The following is a 22,106-nucleotide window of genomic DNA, read 5'->3' as shown; positions in this document are numbered from 1 at the left end:
ACCAGATCTATTGGAGCAGTTGGTCATCCCACTCAGTCTAAATTAACCGCTAATGTTTTTTTTTGTTGTTGTTCTATTTTTTTCTCACAGTCCATGGCTATGCCGAGTAGCTGTGTGAAAGACTCTGCCAAGAGCGTATGCTGTCCTGATGGAGCGTTTTTGTGAGAGACACTCTGTCTTCACTTATCACTGTAACAAGCCCAGTGCTGAGCAAACACTTCTCAAGATGTCTCTCGTCATAAACAGACAGATAGAGCCTGTGGAAGACGTGAAGCTAATTATCTGCTAATAAAGACTCAGCTCGAGTTTATTCACACTGGAGACAGAGGTCTCGTCTTCTTCACAAATGCCAGTATCAACGTTAATGTAAATATACTCTAACTGACCAGTTATTCTACGTAGTATTTCTACATTGTTAGTTCCACCATATAGGGGACAACTCTTCTCTTTGGTTTCTTTCAGGTACTTTAAGGTGTACCTAGTGCTGTCACTGGTGCTCAGCTGTGCATACACCTATACACCACTTATATAATCACCATAGTTAAGCATTTCCAACATAATAACACGTTCTGGAGGAGCCACACATACACACAAGACCACCATGCCTAATGCTAAGTGATGGTTAGAGCTGTTTAAAGCCCCCAAGACTTGGACTATGAAGCAATGGAAGTGCATGCTCTGGAGCTCCATCCAATACCTTAGGGATGAGCTGGAGTGGCATTTGTGATCCAGAACTAATCATCCATTATCAGCACCAAACCTCACCAATGCTCCAATGTGGCTTGTGGAATCTTGCAAGCAATGTGATGTCTACTCTCTCATTCTACATTCACAGAAGAGTAGAAAATGGGCAACAAACCTTCTAATTAAATCCTTGATAAAAAAAAAGAAATGTTGGACCAACAGGAGTGGTTCACGGTGGTCAAACACTCTAGCTAATATATAAAAATAGGCAAATATCTAACCTAGCAAAATCTCTGTATGGCTTAAGAAAGACTAGAGTTTGGGTTATAAATATAAAAAGTCCAAAAGAAAAGGGGTAAAATTATATTTTAGTTTAGAATTTTAGTCCTACTCTGATACTGTCAGTTTTAGATATTTTAGACTAAAATGACATTTTAGTGGGTAGTAAAGCAATACATGTAACATTAACAATAACATAATGTACTTACATCTTTTTTTTACATTATCTTTTTATTTTCCGTTAAATTCCGTTTTTACATTTTAGAGATTTTGTGATTTTGTTCCAGCAATGATAATGTATACACTGTAGTGTATAGAAGATTTGTTTCATTAAGACACAATATTAATGTGGACATAATATTGTTTGGTATTTGATGTAGACACAGGTTGATTTGTGTAAACTTACATTATTTTGTCTATATTTGAATATGTGGCTTTAAAAATACAAGTGATGCAAATGTAATCGATTAATCCACTACTTTAATGACATTTATACAGGTCCGGTAAAAAATAAGAGAGTTTATGAGTTTCTTTGATTTTACCAAATTGAAAACCTCTGGAATATAATCAAGAGAAGAATTCGATGATCACAAGCCATCAAACCAAACTGAACTGTTTGAACTTTTGCACCAGGAGTGGCATAAAATAGAGGAGAACATGCCAAGATGCATGAAAACTGTGATTAAAAAACCAGGGTTATTCCACCAAATATTGATTTCTAAACTCTTAATACTTCATGAATATGGACTTGTTTTTTATGCATTATTTGAGGTCTGAAAGCTCTGCATCTTTTTTGTTATTTCAACCATTTCTCACTTTCTGCAAATAAATGCTCTAAATCACTATTTTTTAATTTATAATTTGGGAGAAATGTTGTCTGTAGTTTATAGAATAAAACAACAATGTTCATTTCACTCAAACATGTATCTATAAATAGCAAAATCAGAGAAACTGATTCAGAAACTGATGTGGTCTTTTTTATTTCTAACAACTAACTGAAACCTAGTGAGGCTACTGCTCACATTCACAGTAAAAAAACAGTTAAAAACTTCCAAAATACCTAGAGCCCTTTTTTATACAGATATAAATTTACTGATAAATTTAGTTCTGTACGAAATGTCATTGGTTAATTAATAAGACTGTTTCTAATTATGTTTTAGACAAGACTTTTAGTCCTGTTCCTAAAGGTGTAACCCAAGGGATTCTAGTTATCTAGTTATATCTACTCTGGGTACAGTTTTTATTTAGGTGGATTTCACCTATTTGTTTTTAAACAAATGTCACAATGAAATAAAATAGTTTACTAAAGTGCTTGTAAAGTTTAAACACAACATACCTGTACATAATGTTCCTAGTTAATAAACATAATGCTAGCAAATGACAAAGATTTCACATACATTTCGGTATTTAATCCCTCAGAAATACTATATTTTTTGAGGCCCTGAGAGTTAGCCAGAGAGTATGTACAGTAAGTCAGAGAGACAGGAAAGGCAAGACTTATGATAAGTAAGAATGTGTTTGTTCTAGCTTATCATTCCAACAGGTAAAATACATAAATATTGCAGTTCTGTTGATGTTGGCTGAAGTCTGTGGGACTTGGAATCATTTGGTAAATATGAAATACTGTATTCTTACAATGGTGAGTGTTAGGACTGAAACCTGTACATCCCATTTCATCTTGATTTATGATAACTCTTCTTACTCATCATTCTGGCATATGCAGTATGAGTCATATTAGAAGGATCCTGAGTGGCTGATTAGTAGACGTCCAGCTGGAACAAACATTTAACAAGCCTTGAAATTCCTCACGCTACCGTGTGCATTCTAGTGTCAAACCCCTCTCTGGTCACTGCAAATGGCACAATAGCTTTGTGATTAGCTCCCAATACAGGAGTGCAGCGGCTCTGAAAGCAGAACCGGCAGTGAAAGACAGGCGATGGCGTGCTATGTAATTAAGCCAGTCCGTACTTGATGAAAGCAAATTCGACTGGCGGAGCTCGCTGTTTCACAGCCAGTTTACTTTTACGACATAATTACGGCCCAAATCAAATGAGAAGATTTAATATTTTGCCGGGACAAGAGCAGAGTCCAATGTCAACAATTACACTGCCCCCCCCCTCTTCCCCCCTCCCCCCAGCCACCCAAATAGCTCAGTAATTCACCTCTGTTTGGGTGCTCAAGGGAGGTCTAGCTCCAGGAATTCAGATGACTATAGCTTGGAGAGACTAGAAGCAATTACTCTGATTCCAGTTGTGTGTGTTTTTTTTTCTCTTTTATTATTTCAAAGGCTTTGCTTGACTTTTCTCATTGGAGCCAGTCGTGTCAGTGTGACTCAAACTCTTATTACATCTCCACACATAAAACTGTTCAGTAGGGTTGAATTAATATTGGATTGCTGGAAGATAGTTCAGATAATTGCGCAAAGTGAGCTGAATAAACGCAACTGTATTTTTTGGTCTGTCAAGGACAGTAGCTTGAAGCTCATTATATTGAAATAAAAAAAATGAGGACATTTAGAGAAACTGTGAATCCTGTAAAAATCAGATAGATAGATAGATAGATAGATAGATAGATAGATAGATAGATAGATAGATAGATAGATAGATAGATAGATAGATAGATAGATAGATATAGAAGACAAAAATGGAGTTAAGCAGGTGCTATACAGATAGTACAATCAACACTGACCAACTCCAAATTATATTAAAAAGAGCTTTAGCAAGGGGTGATGTGGATACTCAAAGTTTCATCTTACTGTCAGAAGGTTATGAGTTTGAATCCCTGAAACTGGCTCCAATAATCTAAAAAATATTTTTACACAGTTTGTAAAGCACTGAATATAAAAAGCTAATTTTCTAATTTTGCTTTAATTACCCCTACACTTTAATTTGATCTTATTATATTGCTTAATTTAAATTAACTTATTGTATATATAGAGATTCTAAATACTAATAAATCTGACTGTCTCGTTTTTTTAAATGTTGTATACCAATTTTTTTATTATAAAAGGAGTTATTTTGTAAGTAAACTAAATGCATCCTGAATCAGTATTTTTTTAATACTTATAGTGCGCTACTCTCCGATTCCTGTCCTCAGACGAGTTCCCCTTTGTTCTTTTCAGCCAGGAAGCGTGCATTCCCTTTGCTTCACGAGATGCTCTGTAGTGTCTTTGTTCCTTTGGGTCAAATCTCCATGGAGGAAGGATCCACAGCTGCTGACTGACCGCGGAGCGACCACACACTTCCAGCCGTCTCCTGCCCGTCCTTTTTCAGAAACTCTTCGCAGCGCCTTCCCCGTTCCCAGGCCGACCCAGCTGGGGAGGATTTGCTCTGGTCTCCAGCTCCTCTGCCTTGGGGGCATCAGCTCTTTGGCGGGTGCTGTTTCACTGGGCACTGGTCAGGGAATTAGTAACTGGATATAGACACTGAGGCCCGGCGGGGTTATGGTCCCTGTGATCCCGAAAAAAAAAAGGCCTCCAGGACTCTGCAATGGATCTTTCTGGTTAAGGCCCTGACCACAGGTCCTGCTGACACCCTGTCCACTTAGACCGTGGTTTTAGCAAGGCCCATCATTTCCTGAAGTCTCCCTGTGTGTGACCCATTCATGTCCCTGTCGTTTTGGCCTGTCAAATGAGGGGCCACTTCACCACGGTGGAGGACCCACTGTCTTCCCATGGCATTGGCCACACAGTGCAAATAGGGACCATCTATTACTCATGTTTAAAAGGGAACTTAAATGACATGTCGGATGTGAACTGTGACACCAACTTGTGTGCAGCAGTGGCTAAAAGTGCTTGGCAAATCATTGGTGTGGCAGTGTCGCGTAATTAGAATGTGAAAATGGTGAGACCTTGAGGCGAAACTGGTGCCTCGAGAAAGACTTTGTGAATCTGTTGTCTTTTAATCTTTTGTCAGAGTCTGTTTGAGGGCTGAAGATGCGTCCCAGATGTCCAGCCTTGGTTTAACCATATCCATGAGTGGCTCTTTGAAGGGACAGTCTATGACACATCAGGATGCAAGACTAGAAGACATTTCAGGACAGGGAAGCTATGAACTAATAGTTTACCAACACACACACACACATACAAACACACACATACAGAGGAAAAAAATCTCTCTCCAATTTACTGTGGAGGTTGTTCCTGGTATATACTGTAGGACTCGTCGTGGGAGCCTCATTCAGAGGGAAAGGAAAGTGTACATAGACTAAAAAGGGTTCCCAAGTAGTTTCCCCTCCCTTACAAGCAACATTGTTGGGTCTACAAAGGCCCACCTGTCTCACAAAAGAGAAGACGGGACGAGGCAACATTGACAGGGTCAAGAAAGGTCAGACGGGTCATTGTGTTGAGAGCATCTCTTGGAGGAAGAGGGGGGAGAGGCAGGTGCAACATAAAGAAAGGTTTCACAAATTAGCGAGCTCTTTAGGTCAAGGGTCATGAACTAAGAAGCCCAGTCTGAAGTTTCCAATGCGCTTCTATGCTGATAATGAAAAACTGAGTGAGCTCTGAAAGACCTATGTTTACCAATCATTCAGACCTGAATTCTGAAAGCAACAGTACAATACCTGTGGCAAATATAATTTGTCTGCAATGGACATTTCAATATCATCAAGGTTTAAAGGTCATTATACACGCTTAAAAAAAAAACGCTGCAGTCTAACCGTGGAACCAGTTCACATCAATTCACTAAACGTGTGGAATTTTCATTTGTTTTTATTTCCTTTTTTTACATCCTCAAAAGGATAGATTTACCAAAATTATGAACAGATATAGAGACAAAAAACATTTGGATAGACTCACAATTTTATAATGGACTGCAAAATATAAAGATTTTTTTTGCATCATTTCATAAAATGTCACTGGTATACAAATACACTGTGTATTCAACAGAACAAAACATATGAATGTCCATTAAAATTCATGAAAAAAAACCCTGCACCAAAAAAAAAAAGAACGAACAAAAATATTTGAAATAAACAAACAATAAAAACCCTGGTATGGCATTCAGAACAAAATGGTAGAAAAAAAGAGAGAATATTTCATTTCTCTTTTAAAACACATTTACACAGGAATTAATTATCCTTGAACTTCAACACTGTAAACATTATTTAAAGACAGAGTGTCATTTTTTTCACTTTTTCCCCATTGTCAATTTTCTTCCGTTGCTACTGGTGATAGTCCAGCTGCAAGTATCAGTGGCAAGATGGCTTGGGCATCTCGGAGGAAAAGAAACCTGTGCGTTGTCATATTTCCAAAAGTATCACACATACTACACACACAAAGTTCATAACTATTTAACCTCTTGTTGGATCTAAAGTGATGTTTTGTAGTTTGAATGGATCATGTTTTGTAAGATTGAACCGATACAACAGTTTCTTTAGGCCGTGTTAGTCAGGAATGTGATTTCTACTCTTTCGCAGGAAACTGAGTTGCATCAGAAGATACACACTGCATATTTTTTTGCGTGCATGTCAAATTGAATGCTAGTAAACGCTACAAGACGGGTTTGTCTCGGGGTATCAGAAATGGCACTTGAATTTGGCATGCTGTCTTCACTAAAACCCTTTTGCACCACTTTCTCTCTTTTTTATTTAAATCTGTCACTGTCATTCAAGTTACAGCCACTTCTTTTTCTTTATGCTACTGAAGAGACAAAAAACAAAGTTGTATCTGGAGGACGACAGAACTCGGAATGTTGTAAACTATGCCTAAAGAGAACTTTTGATTGTAGGGAAATATTTGTAAGGTTTATGTTTAATGTTCATGTTTACTCTAAATTTAAATTTATATGGCAATAATTTCATTGACAACAAAAAAAATCTAAACTAAATAAGAAAAAAATCCCAGCATTTGTCCAAGTGCTGATTGTATTCATTGGGATTAAACAATAAAACATCAAAAATCATAGAATGAGCAGCAGGCTGAGAAGCTTTTAAAATAGTGAATGGGAACATGTTCAGGCTGCAGCAACACTCTGAGCCGAAGTGAAAAATAAAGAAAGTTTGGAGAACAGTAGAGGAACAGAGACAATACTTTAATTCCACAATACTCTGGAAAAAAAGAGCCACTTGGAACATTTTGGTCCTATGTATCCCACTCAAATAAATGATTACAATGTTCCCTACATTAAGTGCGTAATACTGTGAGACCAAACAACTGAATGGTCCTGGCTGATGTTTTGTTCAAATTAGTCTTTAAATACGTGAGGACACTATGGAGTCAAGAACATCTTAAGTAATCTCACAACTCTGCCAGAAATGTATGTTTGATCAGTCTAAACACAAGGGTAAACTTGTTGAACCAAAATCCACTGACTTGTGTGTTCAGTAAATATACACTGGATGGTAGGTGTGAACATTAGTTTCACTTGTGGTAATGTAAACATTTGGATTATTAAAAGCAAATGGCTTAATCACATTACCAGTTTTTTTAAGATTTAGATTAAAAACACTGTCTAGTTAACTGTATTGTGGCTGAGAAGAAATGTGTTTTCATTACTGAGCTAAAAGTAAAACAAGTTATGATGAAAAGATTTAGCTTGATGGTCATCAATAATCAATGCAGTCAAACTGTCCTCCAGCTGCCTGAGACATCCCTGATCTTTCATATCGCTCAAATTAGTTTAATATTTATTGTCATTTTGACATTCAGTGCTTTACTCTTTAAAAATGTCACCGAGCCTGGTGGGACTGAAAACAACAGTAGTACACTAAACACCCTCTCTGATTTTTAGAAGTTACACCTCTTCTTCAGAATTTAGCAGAATAAGATTTTTTTTCCTTTAAGGAAATTGCTCAAACATAAAGGTGGCTGAATGCCAAAATCTCAGTATCTGTCATATCTTAAAATGGCATCAGGAAAACAAAAATATTAACAAAGGAATGTACTAAAAAACCCTTGATAATGTACCTGCACATGCTATGTATCATTACGAAACAATCCAATAAATACAGAAATTATTGCACAGTAGAAAGGCTCCATGGATTCTTAATGGACAATTCCTTTTGTTGATTGCTGGGAATACCAGCAGGGCTTTTTGAAATCCATTCACAAACATTTACTAATGTTCTTATTTCTCAGGTGGCAGTTTCACTAGAAAAAAAAACACAAAACGAAACAAAAACATCATATCATTCCATAAACAAAAATCTATAGTCAGATTCATCCAAAAGATTATCCAGCTAAACCCATTAAATCAGTCTAAAAGAATGTGCTTTAGTGCACCTAGGCTTGGTCGGCCTCCTCGAGTTTGACCTCGTTGCTCATCAAGTGTTCCCCGTGCCACTTCTTCATGTGTTTTTCCAGGGTGCTGTAGACGCTGAAGGGCATGTGACAGATGTCGCAACGGTACACCTCTTTGCCAAACTGGCCATGGGTCTTCATGTGGCGGGTGAGCTTGCTGCTCTGGGCACAGGCATAGCTACACAGGTCACACTTGTAGGGCCTTTCTCCTGTGTGACTGCGCCGGTGCACAGTCAAATTGCTGCAGTTTTTGAACACCTTGCCACAATATTCGCATGTGTCGCTCCGCCGGCTCTCCTTGGAGCTTGGAGGCCTCCCAGGGCCTGGGCCCCGTAGATGGAGGTGAGGCGTACTGCTGCCGCTACGGCCAGACAGGGCTCCACCTTCCAGAAGCTCCCCAGGGGGTGTGGAGAAACGCAGGCTGCCTGTCTCTGAGGAGGAGTGCTCGGAAGAAGTCCCAAAGGGCGACTGTCTGGAATCGCCGAAACCAATGAAGGGTTCCCTGATGAAGTGTCGTGAGGCAGCGTAGCCAGCCAGCAGCTGAGAGTACACGTTTTCTGAGGAGATGAGGGGCATAGGCGGCAGCTCCAGATCCTTCTCCACCTTGATCCTCTTAGCCGAGGAGCCAGAGAGGCTTGGGCTTGAGATGGGCGTGGGTTTCTGCTGAAATAAACCAGGAATGGCGTCTTCTGGCCCGCAGCCTCTGCCGTTCACCATGGGTCGGCACTCTGCATCTGCTTCTCTTGCTGCTGTTTCTGCTTCATGCATTTCTTCCCGTGGCCTGGTACCCAGAGGAAGTCTCAGGTGATTGTCAAGGTTGTTGTATTGGCTTTCTGTTGCTCTCTCAGCAGAGAGTGGTTTCTCATTGGGTGAAGGCCGTGAATCGTTCTCTCGGTTCCTGCTGAACTCTGAGTCCATGCTGAGATTTGATTCGGGCCTGCTGCTTCCATTCTGCTGCTCTTCCTCCTCCTCCTCTTCCTCCTCTTCCTCTTCTTCTTCTTCCTCCTCCTCCTCTTCCTCATTATCATGCCCCTCTCCCATGCCATTGCCATCTCTGCACTTTGCTTCCTCTCCCATTGAATCTCGACTGCCTTGTTCTGGCGAGCTGCCGAGAGAAGCAGACTTGTGCATGTGCGTCTTCATGTGCCGCTTTAGCTTGCTAGCTTGAGAGCAGGCATGGTCGCACAGGTGACACTTGTAGGGCCTCTCCCCGGTGTGGCTACGTCGGTGTACTATGAGGTTGCTCTGGAACTTAAATGTCTTGCCACAGAACTCACAGGACTTGACTTTGCCTCCTTGACCCAAGGGTGGTGAAGAGCTGCTCCTGGAGGGAGCCTGCATCGACTGGGGTGGAGTGCTCAGGAACGCTGCAGGTGGCTTGGAGCTAGCTTGAAAAAGGGTGGGGCTGAGGAGCCTGTGCATGGGGGGGACACGATTGGGTGAAAGAGGTGGCGTGGGTCCGCCACTGTTGTTGTTGTTGCCAGCCAACTCTCGAAGACGGCGGGAGAAGTCCATGGGGGGTGGCTCCATGGGCATGGGGGCCAGACGCATCACACGTTCAAAGGCGCTAGGATGTTGAGAGAGAATGCCCATCTCTTCAGGACCCAGGCGTTCCAAGTGGTGACGAGGCGGAGGTGGAGGACTTACAAAAGGCGGGGTTGAGGGTATACGGGTCTCCATATATGCAGCAGGTGGGGGCTCACGTAGCAGGGGGGCAGCCAAGCGGAGCAAGTGGAAAGGGTTGCTGGTGTCCCCCAGAAAGCTGGATAGAGGTGAGCGGGGCAGTGCGTCAGCCCCCAGAGGTGGAGGTAGGGCCATACGGGGTGTGAGGGAGCAGCTGGATGGGTGGTTGTCCAGGTAGATGCGAATGCCATGGGTGTTCTGGGCATGCTGCAGCAAGAACCAGGCGCTGGTGAAGGTCTGCTTGCACGTGGTGCAGATGTAACTGGACGGCTCATCTTTCCCTGAAAGACACAAAAGGATTGTGGTCTCAGTGAACACATAAATATTAGCATGACATTTTTCCTAGGGGTGGCTCAGATAGCACACTTTAATAGATTTTCATGTCATTCCAGCATCTGTTTGTTCGTGGCAATAGCTTTAGATGTAATCAAAGAGAAGAGTCCTCTATGATGAGGTTCATGGATCATTTCCCTTTAAAAATTAAACAGACAACATGTGAGAGACATCCCAGTGCATTCGGGTGACAGCCATTTTATGAGACAGAATGAAAATTACATCACTGTAAGTGGGAAAGCCGAGGTGGTTGATACACTGCCAGGTTATCGCTGGTCTCACCATGCCTGCTGCTCACTATAGCCCCGATGGAGTGGATCTGCCTGTACGTTACTAGGTCAGGATCAAGGCTTGGAGGGTTGGGGGAGAGGTGCTGGGGGGTGGCGTTACGACATTCCCTGAGACTCCCCAGGGGCCGGAGCCTTATGCAGATAGCAGGTACAGCCTCAAGGCCTCAACGCATTATGCTAATGTGAACGTCAGGCAAGCTTTAATATACAACTTCGCACATATGCACTCACACACACACAGACACACACATGCACTTGCTATTTCCATATAGAGATAAGTATCTGGCAAATGCAGGGAGAAGATGGAGAGATGCAGAAAAGGAACAAGGGAGATGGTGATGGGTTTATTTCACCCCAGACTCATAAACATGCATTACAGTCACTAATATAAGCATCCATACTCTATGAATAATACACCCCATGGATATGCATCTAAAAACATGCTATTGCTGCTGCTACAGTGACATGTCAGGCCAAATCATTAAAAAGCTGGAATATTTAAAGCCAGTTAAATGCGAAAAAAAAGAAAATCACTAAGATGTTCTCTGAGCACCACTTGCAAATACTACAAACACGGCTTGAATGTCAGCGGTAATATGATTTCAATAGATTTGTCACAGAGTGCAAAGTGTTTATCTGTTCCTCGTGAAGTCTTATTCATATAGATTCATTTAGCGCGCTCAATATTCACGACTTTTCTGTGTTCGATATTACACTCGATTGGAAAGTGGCAGCTTCCAAAGCCACGATAGTGTGAACTGGATTTGCAGATAATGCTTAGAAAATGAGGAAATCGTTAATGGACACTGGAGACTGAAGGGAGTGTGTGCAGGGCGATGCTGTTTGAGACTGCGGCTGGAGGCGTGTGTGGTGTGGCTGGCCTCCTGCTGGTGCGACTCTGCTGGAGAGAATGAGAGAAGCATGCAGGCCTGCTGCCCATGTTTGGTTTGGCCGGCCTTCATATGTACAACTGACAGGAGGGAGAGTGAAAAGGAGGAGAAAGAGGGTAAGGAGGGTTTTAAGGGGGGTGGGAAGAATATCTACTACAATACAAATGACTGGCTCCCTCCCTGTCTCTGCACGTGTGGAACTCAGCCCAGTAGTCTGGGTTAAATCAGGAGTGGACGTAATTGATGTCCCTCACAAGCCCGATATCACACATTCCTCCAGTGACTGCTTGAACTGAGTTGAACACGGAATTATTCTAAATAGAGCGAGAGTTAGGAGACGGGAGATGGCAGAAAGACAGAGAGAAAGACAGTGAGGGGGTGTGAGGAGTGAGACTGTGTGTGTGTGTGTGCTCACAATGTGTCTTGAGTGTGCCCCTACTCTGCCACAAATGTGCGCTCAAGCTCTGGCAATTTGCATCTTATCACATCTTACAGAAAGTGCCATATGTTGCCAAAGGAGCGTGTCAGCTAACAGACAGGCAGGCCTAATGACAACCAAAGACAAATTTCATCAACTTTCAAAAACAAGCACGCGAGAGAGAGCGAGAAAGAGAGAGACCCATCATAAATAAGTTAAAATATGCTAATGACCCATCAGAGAGCCATGTCTTAGCGACAGCAGCTTGTGTGGTGAGATGGTGAGAAATTACCCATCAGCCACCTCAGGATCACAAATCTCCATCTGATCAAGGCCCATTGGGTACTGCCGCACGGTGCCGTGCTCCAGAGGCCGAGTCACGCCGTGCTGCGGCAGCCAATAAAGTCGCTCATTAAGGAATCATCACCACTCACTCTGTGATTCAATTTGCAGCAATTACCGCCGTCCGTGCTGGCGGAAGCGCTTGCCGTGGGCCGCAGAGGTCAACTAGCAGTTAGCGGAGTGCCTTCTTCCTTCTGTGTATTCATGGCAAGAGCCTAATGGCCTAATTTCACCCCCCCCCCACACACACACATACACACACTTCCATAAATATTGCAGGGATTACAGGTTAAATAGGTAAATTGAGTCGTGGCTGTTATATTATATGCCAGGCAGCGCAGCGTTTCATTGCTAGCGGAGCTTGCAGCGCTAAACAGCGAGGAGGGGCTCCCTGCCCGTCACAGTGAGTGTGTGTGAGTGTGTGATTAATGACGCGTGTGTGTGTGTGTCTATGTGTGTGTCGGAGGTGGTCTGACGTTAAAGTTCCCCACCCTCTTGGGTTTGGTATTACAAAACCACACAGCCAATTAAGCCCTCCTTAGAGAGCCCTGGGTTTAGCTTTCATTTAAAACAGGGATATTTCACCATTTCGAGGCGATTAACTCGCCTGTAAAGGCACGGGTGCGGAGAAGCAGGCAAAAAGAGGACGGTCTGATATTTAATTATCTCTGAGAGGGTTCAGCCACCTCATGTCTCTTGTGTAGTCTTGCGAGAGGAGGATGTTGGGGCTAATGTTAGCACAAAGCGCTGCTTTTAGCATCCCTAGCACCACAATGAGTGACATGAGGGAGACAGAGAAGCTTGCTGCTGATGTTACAGGGAATTTTTTCAAATGTTAAATAGATGTTTTGGCTGTAGTTTGACCACCAGTCCACACAAAAATTGTGTGTTTGGTCACTGTATTATTGTTTTTGTCGCTTTTCATGAGCTTCTATTGCCCCATACAGGGCTATCATGCTTATGCATTTTAGTCACCCAGAAATAGAGGGAGGGAAATATTTGGCTATGTATGGATGAAGCCACAGTGTTAAATAAAATTTGTAGGCACAAACAGATAGAGACTGTGTGTGTGCGTTTCTGTGTTTACAAGACGTCTGGCATTGGTCATTTGTTTTTAGCCGTGTTAGCATGTTTGGCTGAGCAATTTCATAAGTAACCATTATAAGGATCACTTTCTTTCACAGTGTGTTTTGTTCCATAACTGGGTAAGTTGAAGTACTATCTCTCAAATGTTAAATAATTACTTTGGGGAACATGAAATGACCAACAACAATCTAAGCTATTAAACTGAGATTTGTTTCATCTTATAATTATATTTTTGGATATACTTTGAAGTGCCTGAATTGTAAGTACATTTTTTAAACTGTATTAAAAATTACACTGTAATATCACTGAAAGTGTGCAACACTGTTCATATAATATTTTAGCTTTATATGGGTAAATAGTATGCTTCCTGCTTCATTCTTATCATGATAATACTTATTATTTTACGGAACAGTAAAAATATATATAATTATGAAACATACATGTAAAAATGTTTGTAGTCATGAAAGTAAGGAATTGAACTTAGGGTCAAAATCAATGTCTTTTAGGCCTAAGTGTTTAGCATCACTAACAGCATAGAAACGCTAAGCTTCAATGATCTGAGGGAGACAGAGTGGCGCATTGCCGATGTCACCGTGTTAAACGAGACCCTAGGCACAGGCAGAAACAGTGTGTGTGTGTGCGTGTGTGTGTGCTTGTGACGCTCAAGCCTGGCATTGCTGGAACTACGTTTCCTGAATGCGGCACATTCCTATCAGTGGAGGATGCTCCAGCACAGGATTAGCATAGAGAACAAAGGGCGAGGTGATGCCATGGGGACTGCGGCGCCCCCCTCAGCAGCACCCACGCCCCCACTGTGCACCTGTCACCGCCTGGCTGACACCTGGCACGGCGCCAGTCGCACCAGCGCAGACTTGCATTAGCATGGCTGTGATCTGCGGCTCCCAGGGGCCCACGGGGCCTCACCTCGCATCGCTGATGTCTTGTTTGTGATGATGGCGGCTAATCAAGGGGCCAGACTGCCATGCAAATTTCACACACACACACTCGCACACAAACATATATATATATATATGCAGTGATGCAGGACATCCTGCTGTAAAAGCTGCTGATGTCTCTAACACGTGCCATGATGAGGGGTGTATGAGTTCTAGCATGTAGGTGTGTGTGTGTGCGTGTGTGTGTGTGATAAAGTTTTACCTTAGCACATCAAAAGTTTAAGATAAGACTACACGAATATTCACAACAACAACTTTTATTTTTACTTTATTTGTTTTTAATTTAATAGTTTAATGATATGCTTGACATTTTACTGTCATTTTCTCACTGACGTTATTTATGGGTGACATTATTTATGGATGCCAGACGGATGGTACATTCCATTTATAAAGTTGTGCAGGCATTTAACATTCCTTGATTCCACAAAGTCACATGTGTATCAGGAATATATTATACAATATGAAAGCATTCCCACCCACAGTGTACAGTGCAGTGGGTGGTAATGATCATGATTGGCTCCATCTGGATAGAATTGTCAGTGCAGTTTCAATAGTAAACAGCAAAATCAAAGAAAAGTCAAGTCAAGTCAAGTCATTATCAACCGCTTCATCCATTAAGGGACGCGGGGGGGTGCTGGAGCCTATCCCAGCCGGCAACGGGCGGAAGGCAGGATACCCCCTTGACAGGCCGCCAATCCATCGCAGTCAAAGAAAAGTGTACTTGGGTATTTGTACAATAAAAGCCTCTTGACTCTTGACTTGATTCGAAAACTTACTAGTTCCTGTCCCATGACATGTGGCATGTCAGTGTATATGGCATCAATCAATATTGTACATCAAAAAAACCTACCAAAAATGCTTATCACCAATAAATAAAGAGCCTCTATAAAGAGCCTCAATAAAGAGCCTTATTAAAAATCTACAGATATTCAGGTTTTGGTTTTATATGTTCTTTACATATTAAATAAATGCAGCGACACTACTGAGAAACCACGCTATTACCAGAGGAGAGTAGATTAAACAGCAGAAGCAGCCACGGTTTTATGACAGCATTAAAGGCTTAATGCCGGCACTGGTAATACAAATAGTTTTGAAGTGCAGGATGATGGTAAAGAGACCAAGAACAGAAACAGAAGGATCCTCTTAACCACTGTCATTTTGAGTAAGATCACAACGTCTCTTACCATGCTGTTCAAAATGACCTTAACACATTTGGTTTCGGTGTCAGTGTAGGGGTGTATCTGCCCTTGCAATTACAGGTTAAATATTTTGTGGGAGTAGCCACTTTATCTTTCTTCAAAATCACATTACTTGACTGATTCTTATCACTTGTAACACTTCCTGCCTTACAATCACCTCCCCGTTTCTGATCATCGAGTCATTAGGCCAGTGCTTTCCACTCGTCTCTGCAGTAACAGAATGAGACATCTGTATTAAAAAAGGCTACCGACTTGAAACATAACAGTGGAAAAAGTGTGTGGAGTGGCTAAGCCACCATGAATGGTGGCAGTAGCAGTGGTATGGCACATGCACACACAAAGCCACACACATACACGCATTTAGCTGTCTCCAGTATAAGTGAAAGCAGGCCCCACGCTGTAAGCTCTCCAATCTCTCTCCATCGGCAGGAAAACTAAGGAGAGATGTAAAGGGATATCTTTAAGAACTGGCACTGCTCTCACTGAATCACTACTATCATACTACTTTAATTATTGATTAACCTATCAAATCTAAATATGTCTGTGTGGCAAGAAATTTCCAGACCACCTTGGTTGAGTCTATAGCAACTCCAAGTATATGACTGGTTGCGAATGAGTCAAGACCAAGTGTCAGGAAGAGTAGAATTGCTTAAATATTTGGTTTCATTTAATTGAATATACTTTGATCATTTCGATTTTAAATTACCAGGTTAAAGAATGTACACTTGACTTGTTTCAATTAGTTGTGTCAGGAATGGACACAAATGAAATATAAAAGTAAAGGAATTTGTCCCCAAAAAACTGTACACAAACTGTACACACAACTTAAATTTTTCATAAATTCCAATCAAATCATAAAACCATCTCCAAACACAAACACAGCTACAGCAAACACACACAGGTGCAACTGTCTTGTTTTGAGTGTCTTGAGGATGAGTCTGTGCATGTCGGTGACAGTAAGAACAAAATAAAATACATATAAACATTTCTATTTTAAGCTGGTTAAAACTAGAGATAGAAAGTTGTTGAAAACAATGTAAAAAAGTTAAACAATACCTTCCTGTTATGTTTTGTAATCTCTGCATATATATATCACATTAATAATACACAGTTCAGTTAAACAACTTACTACTGATACAAATACATGCTGGTATTGTTGCTGACCTAATCACACTGACTAACCCGTATTGTTGCAGCCCTGTCGCACACCGACAACCGACAACCCGTATGAGACACATGCCTGGACACCAACACAACTAGGTCATCCTGTACAAAAGCTTTTCAGAAAGGAATCGGTATTGCACTATTGGCCAGAGGCCCACTCCACAGCAGGTGGTGCATGTAAGCCAGCTCAATGGGCCTCCATAAGAAGATCTGCACATCCTGCCACACCTCCATCACCCCCATGGCCCAGCATAAGTCCCAGGAGCATAAGAGGGAACAGTATAGGTATGGGACTCAAGTAGACGTAAAAGTATCCAAGCAAAAAAAAACAACTTGAGTAAAAATTCATAGGACAAAGAACATTTTGAGCATCTGAGCACTGTGTAACTTATAGAACTGCTATGTGAATCCAACATCAATCTGCATAGGGACTGAAAGGGACTTGAAAAGACTCGTAATGTGTAAAAAAAACCACATAAATTATAAAAAAATATATATCATTAGCAATTTGAGTCTGTAGAGTGATAAATAAATGGGCTCATGCAGTTCATGCATATGAGGTTGTGTGAGTTTATGCATGTAAATTTAAATATGTTTATTAAAGCATTGATTCTCCATACTTGGCATCTTCGTATAAAAGCCAATTATTACTAGTAGACTTTATTCAATACAATGAAGTGCAAAAAATAATATGTTTAGGCAAAGTCCTTCATTTCCATTATAATATACATTATTATAAATTTTTTTGAACAGTCGAAAAATTATTATTTTATGAATTCTGAGTTTTGCTTGCATGTGACAGTGTGCACTTAAGCTGAATTCTTGTTTATGTTAAGGCCATTAATAAGCTGCAGAGAGTCTCTTGAAAATATTGGCTCACATTTGGATATTTATCCACAAGGAGAGCTTATTATTTATTGTATTATTTGTACTCTTTTATTTGTTTTGTTTAGAAATATTTACTGTTAATTTACAGGTTTATATAGTCAGATATAGTCAGATAATCCCCTCATACCTGGTTAAGTTTATTATAATTTGTTTTATTTTATGCACAATACAGCAAAAACCATAATAAAGACAAAAAGCAGTAATATTAAGAATAATAACAGTATAGGGAAAGTACAAAAGAACCAGCAGGGTTTTTACTAGGCACTTTCCCATTGTATTTAAATTCATTACATTGCAAGGTAATACACAAAATATGAAGTAAAGGAAGTAGAGAATAATAATAATGACAGTAACAAAAACAATAACATCGATAGGTAGTCATAGATAGTGTTGCAGGATGTTTAAAAAATGTGGTTTTAAGTAATAACTGATCCTTGTGAAAGAAAGTGGTCTTTAGTTAGCTTTTTGAAGGAAATCAGATTATTGCTAGTTCTTAGGTTGTGTGGTGTGGTTCTGTGTGAAATTGTGGTTCTGTAAAATGCAGGGTGTAGGTTGTCAGAGGCTCTGGTAAAGAGGTGATGAATGTCAGAGTTGAATAGGAATAAATTTTGGAAACAATCAGGTAAAAATCTGGGAACTGAACTTGCCCACAAAAGAGGTGCCTTTGCACAGTATTGTGTACAGTACACTGTATATAAATATGACCTCAACAGTATTATCACCAGTAGTATTACACATTCTTTCCTTCACTTTGGTAACAGTTGTTAATTGCAACTCATGCCAATAAAGCTATTTGAATTGGAATTTGAGAGAGGTGTCCTGTGGCGGGGCACGGGCAGACAGTGAAAAATCACTGGAAAGACTTTCTCTGCTGGTAAGAGCTATGACTCTTGGCCTGGCCTCAGTGAGAAACCGAGACAGCGCGAGAGAGAGAAAGTGCATTAGCTAAGCTTTTTGTGGCATCACAGCTAGCCTGAATCATGGTTCGGGCTCGGGCCCCAGTATGTGTCGCTACGCTAAAACCCGGCTGGCGCGAGCCACTGACGGTGAAGAGCTGGAGGGGGGTTTGATGGATGACATTCGTGCTCGTGGCTGAAGGGAGACGCAGACAGGCGAGCAGGGGAGGAGAGAAAAAAAAAGCCAGGGGGAGGAACGAGATCAAAAGGAACGCGCGAGAGACCCGCGCTTCACGTCTCCTCAATCTTTCCCTGGATGGGGACCATCTCCCACCCACGCATCAATGCGCTTTATGCTAAAAGCTAACTGCTAACCTCATGATGCGAGACTAACACTGTGTTCTGAAAGGTCCCAACTGACTGTTCCCTTCACTGATAGATACATACAGTACATCATAGATGTTATATAGTGAACAGAAGTGGTCCCATAATCAATATTTCCTAAATTACAAAATCAATTGCACAATAGAAACCTGTAGAGAACAGAAATGGGCTACACTGGAACATCAATGGCACTATATAGACTGATAGCTTAATCCTTTCCTGTACAAAATAAAACCACAGCCTCTATAAACAGTAGAACGCTGTTCTAGGGAACATAATAGGTAACATGGTCAGTAACAGTTCCCTGCAACAGAAAGTCAAGGGACTAAATAGAGCACTAAAGAACATAAATTGTCCTCAATTATTTCCTACATAACAAAATAAATGGCACTATATAGAACACTGTTATTGCACAAATATTATTGCTAGTAAGAGCACTATTATAGAGAAGAAAACTGTGTCCTGCTCATTATTCCCTACATAGAAGTCAATTGAACTTCACAGAACATCGTAGCAGGGAATAGATATAGGAGATCTCCATATAGAACACTATTAAAGAGAATGGGTGCTCTAATTTCTACATGATAAAATCAAAGGAACTATATAGAACACTATTATAAGGAACTGTTCTGTAACACTACATTGTGTATATATTTATATATATATATATATATATATATATATATGGGTGTGTGTGTGTGTGTGTGTATCCACTTATGTGTAAGTGTGTGTAAGTAGAAAGGCACGGAGAACAAACCCGTATGTGAAATAATTGCCCCGGCATTTTTTGGATAACGTGCACCCTAATGGTCCCCAGCTGAGCACAGGCATCTAGACCCATTTAAAGGCCACTGTAAAACTCCACAGGCCTTCAGCACGCCTTCCAAAACAATCAGCCTGCTAGAATCAGGATGTGTGTGTGTGTGCGCACATGTGTGTGTCTGTGTGTGCACTATAAAATGGCTCCTCTGATGCCGCATGGCCCTTAAGAAGGCGGGAGCAGCCACACATGCCAGCCACCTTAATGCCATGCCCGCTGGCACAGTGCCCCATACATTGCCTATATATTACAGCCATGTGTGTGTGTGCGCACACAAGCGCGTGTGTGTGCGTGTGTGTGAAGCAAGGTTTGCTAGAACAGTTACCTATACATTTTTTAGGTTTTGTGTAGGTGTATGTGGTACATGTGTGTGCGCTTGTGTCACAGCAGTAAAAGCCCGAGCTAAAAGCCTTTATTGTACAAGAACTCTCAATGAAATTTAAAAGACAGACAAAAGAAAGGGAAGAAAAGAAGAATAGAAGAGAAGAGAAAACAGGAGAACATTACTATGTTTAGTAAACATGCTACGCTAGCTAGTTATGCTAGTAGTAGTGGTACTGCCAAGAGCAGAAGTTGGCCTGATATAAATACAATAATCTTCTACTTCAAATTAGCCATCAAATTATAATTCCCCCCCCTCATGTCAGTCAGGTCTGTGAAAGCACAGTAACGGCTGCGTTAACCAGCCGCCTTTTTCCTCAAATGTGCCCAGATCCTGCATGATTCAGCCACGGGCCTCCTGCTTCGGCAGCTTTGTGGCCTGTGGCGGAATAAACAAGAGGAGATTCGCTTTTCCCTTGGCTGTTATCACGCTGATGCATTTCCAGCCTTGGCTCCATTCCCTGCATAGCTTATGGTTAAGGAGGCCCTTTCATCTAGCCCAGCGCCTTTAGCAAACACACTGCTAGCGCCGCGGCTAACCTAGCATAGCACGTTGGAACAAGCTCTTGCTGGTGTGAATAAAATCTGATAAGATCGAGGTTCCCAGAGACGACTTCTTACTGACGTGTCCATAAACTCTCAGTATAAAGGTGCAGACTGCAGTGTCATCAGCTGCTATTAGCATAACACAGCAGACAAGGTTTCTGTATTAACAGTATTAAGCGCCCACATACCACAGCTTTTCTAGCATGTTATTTTTTCCCCCCAAAGTCTATTTATGACAATTGTGTTGGTGTATTCTTTACTAAAAATAGCCATTACTCATGTTTATGCAACCATTCATACATGCTGTTAGATGTAAACAGGCTGTCATTGATACTGTTACTTTAAAACGACAGATTTTAATGATGTTTGCTGTGACTGGCTGTACAATACAATACAATATAATATTGTGACTCACTCAAAATGCAATTCAGTGTGAACCCCTTATAACGTCATCACGAATGAAAAATGTTATTTGACAGGCTAATATATATACTTGGATACATGTAACTTTATGTATAGTACAGTATAGTATACATTCTATGAATAGTACAGTGTTTATATACTACAACTATTTTCTATTTAATATAGACCCTTTAAACGAAAAAAAAAAAATGTTGGTCGATGTTGATTTTATTTTTAGGTAAATTTGACCAGATTCCTACTCTGTGTTTTTTTACGTACAGTTCTAGAAAAAAATGTTTAACTGATTATACAGACTTGTATATTATACATGCTTTAGTTTGTACAGACCTAGGGGTGGCACAATGCCACTGATACCAGTCACATACTGTCTTTTTCCCTCTCTTAAACTAAGCTAATAATAATACATTTGTATGAATGCACTACAGTGTTTAGTACAGACATTTACATAAAAATATCATGCCTAAACTGGGAAACAAATATTCTGCTTAAAATATAAAGCGTGCATATGGGATGGCATGAGGCCTTGGATACACATGTAGGCTTCTAGGTTCTATGGTTAAGCTTTATTTGAAATTGTAGGCTCTCATGGATCATATCGAATTACATTTTATTTCTTCTAAAATTGATTTCACTGATTTAAGCCAGTATCAGCCGATACTGATAGTGAGTAATAATTCGGCACAACCCAATACAGAGCCACTGAAATGTTCTTTAGGGAACTAAAAGTGGCTCTTGCCAAGAATCCCTTTTTTTCATGTTCACTTTCAAGAGGCTATGTTATAGTCTGAGGGAGAAGATTGGACTGGTTAAGACAGTGGAAACAGTATCCACAGCAGAAGCACAGTATATGGTCCAGTCATGGTAAGCACATGGCATTTATCACATCAAGACAAATCAAAATCAGTGCCACACTCCACTCTTCAGCTCGAGGGAGAGAGAAAAAAGGCCAGCTGTAAAAGCATACGAAGACGGCGGAGTTTAAAAGCCCTCTTCATGCTTTTACAGTACCACCCAGATTGTGTCTACACAACATAACAATAATGGTGGCAGTCAAAGCCACCGTAACCAAGCCCATGGTTTCAGGGTAATAATGCTGAAGCCTCCGCTGCACTTTACTACTGAATAAAGCTCTGCCAAATTGTTCTCTCTCTCTCTCTCTTGACATGAGCTTTTTAAACGTCTACAGAGAAAAAAACAGTTTTTC

General features: G+C 41.0%; 1 protein-coding gene and 1 long non-coding RNA gene across 3 annotated transcripts in view; one reads left to right on the top strand and one right to left on the bottom strand.

Annotated features, from left to right (window-relative positions):
• Positions 1–2,212: 2,212 nt before the first annotated feature.
• On the top strand, positions 2,213–5,976 carry LOC125804875 (uncharacterized). Of its 2 annotated transcripts, none has more exons than XR_007441100.1 (2): positions 2,213–2,572; positions 4,085–5,976. It is a non-coding gene; the product is annotated as an uncharacterized LOC125804875 (long non-coding RNA). The 2 variants fall into 2 exon arrangements; XR_007441105.1 differs by having other exon boundaries at positions 2,213–2,602.
• bcl11bb (BAF chromatin remodeling complex subunit BCL11B b) overlaps positions 5,657–22,106 on the bottom strand; it is a 37,129-nt gene continuing 20,679 nt past the window's right edge. The window contains exon 3 of the mRNA XM_007255421.4: positions 5,657–10,167. Coding sequence (XP_007255483.1) covers positions 8,186–10,167 — 1,982 coding nt within the window. The 3' untranslated portion in view covers positions 5,657–8,185. The remainder of the gene's footprint in view (positions 10,168–22,106) is intronic.

This window comes from Astyanax mexicanus, chromosome 1 (assembly GCF_023375975.1).
Source record: "Astyanax mexicanus isolate ESR-SI-001 chromosome 1, AstMex3_surface, whole genome shotgun sequence".
NCBI lineage: Eukaryota > Metazoa > Chordata > Actinopteri > Characiformes > Acestrorhamphidae > Astyanax > Astyanax mexicanus.
The sequence above is the reverse complement of the archived record's forward strand: the minus strand, read 5'-3'. Positions and strand labels throughout refer to the sequence as shown.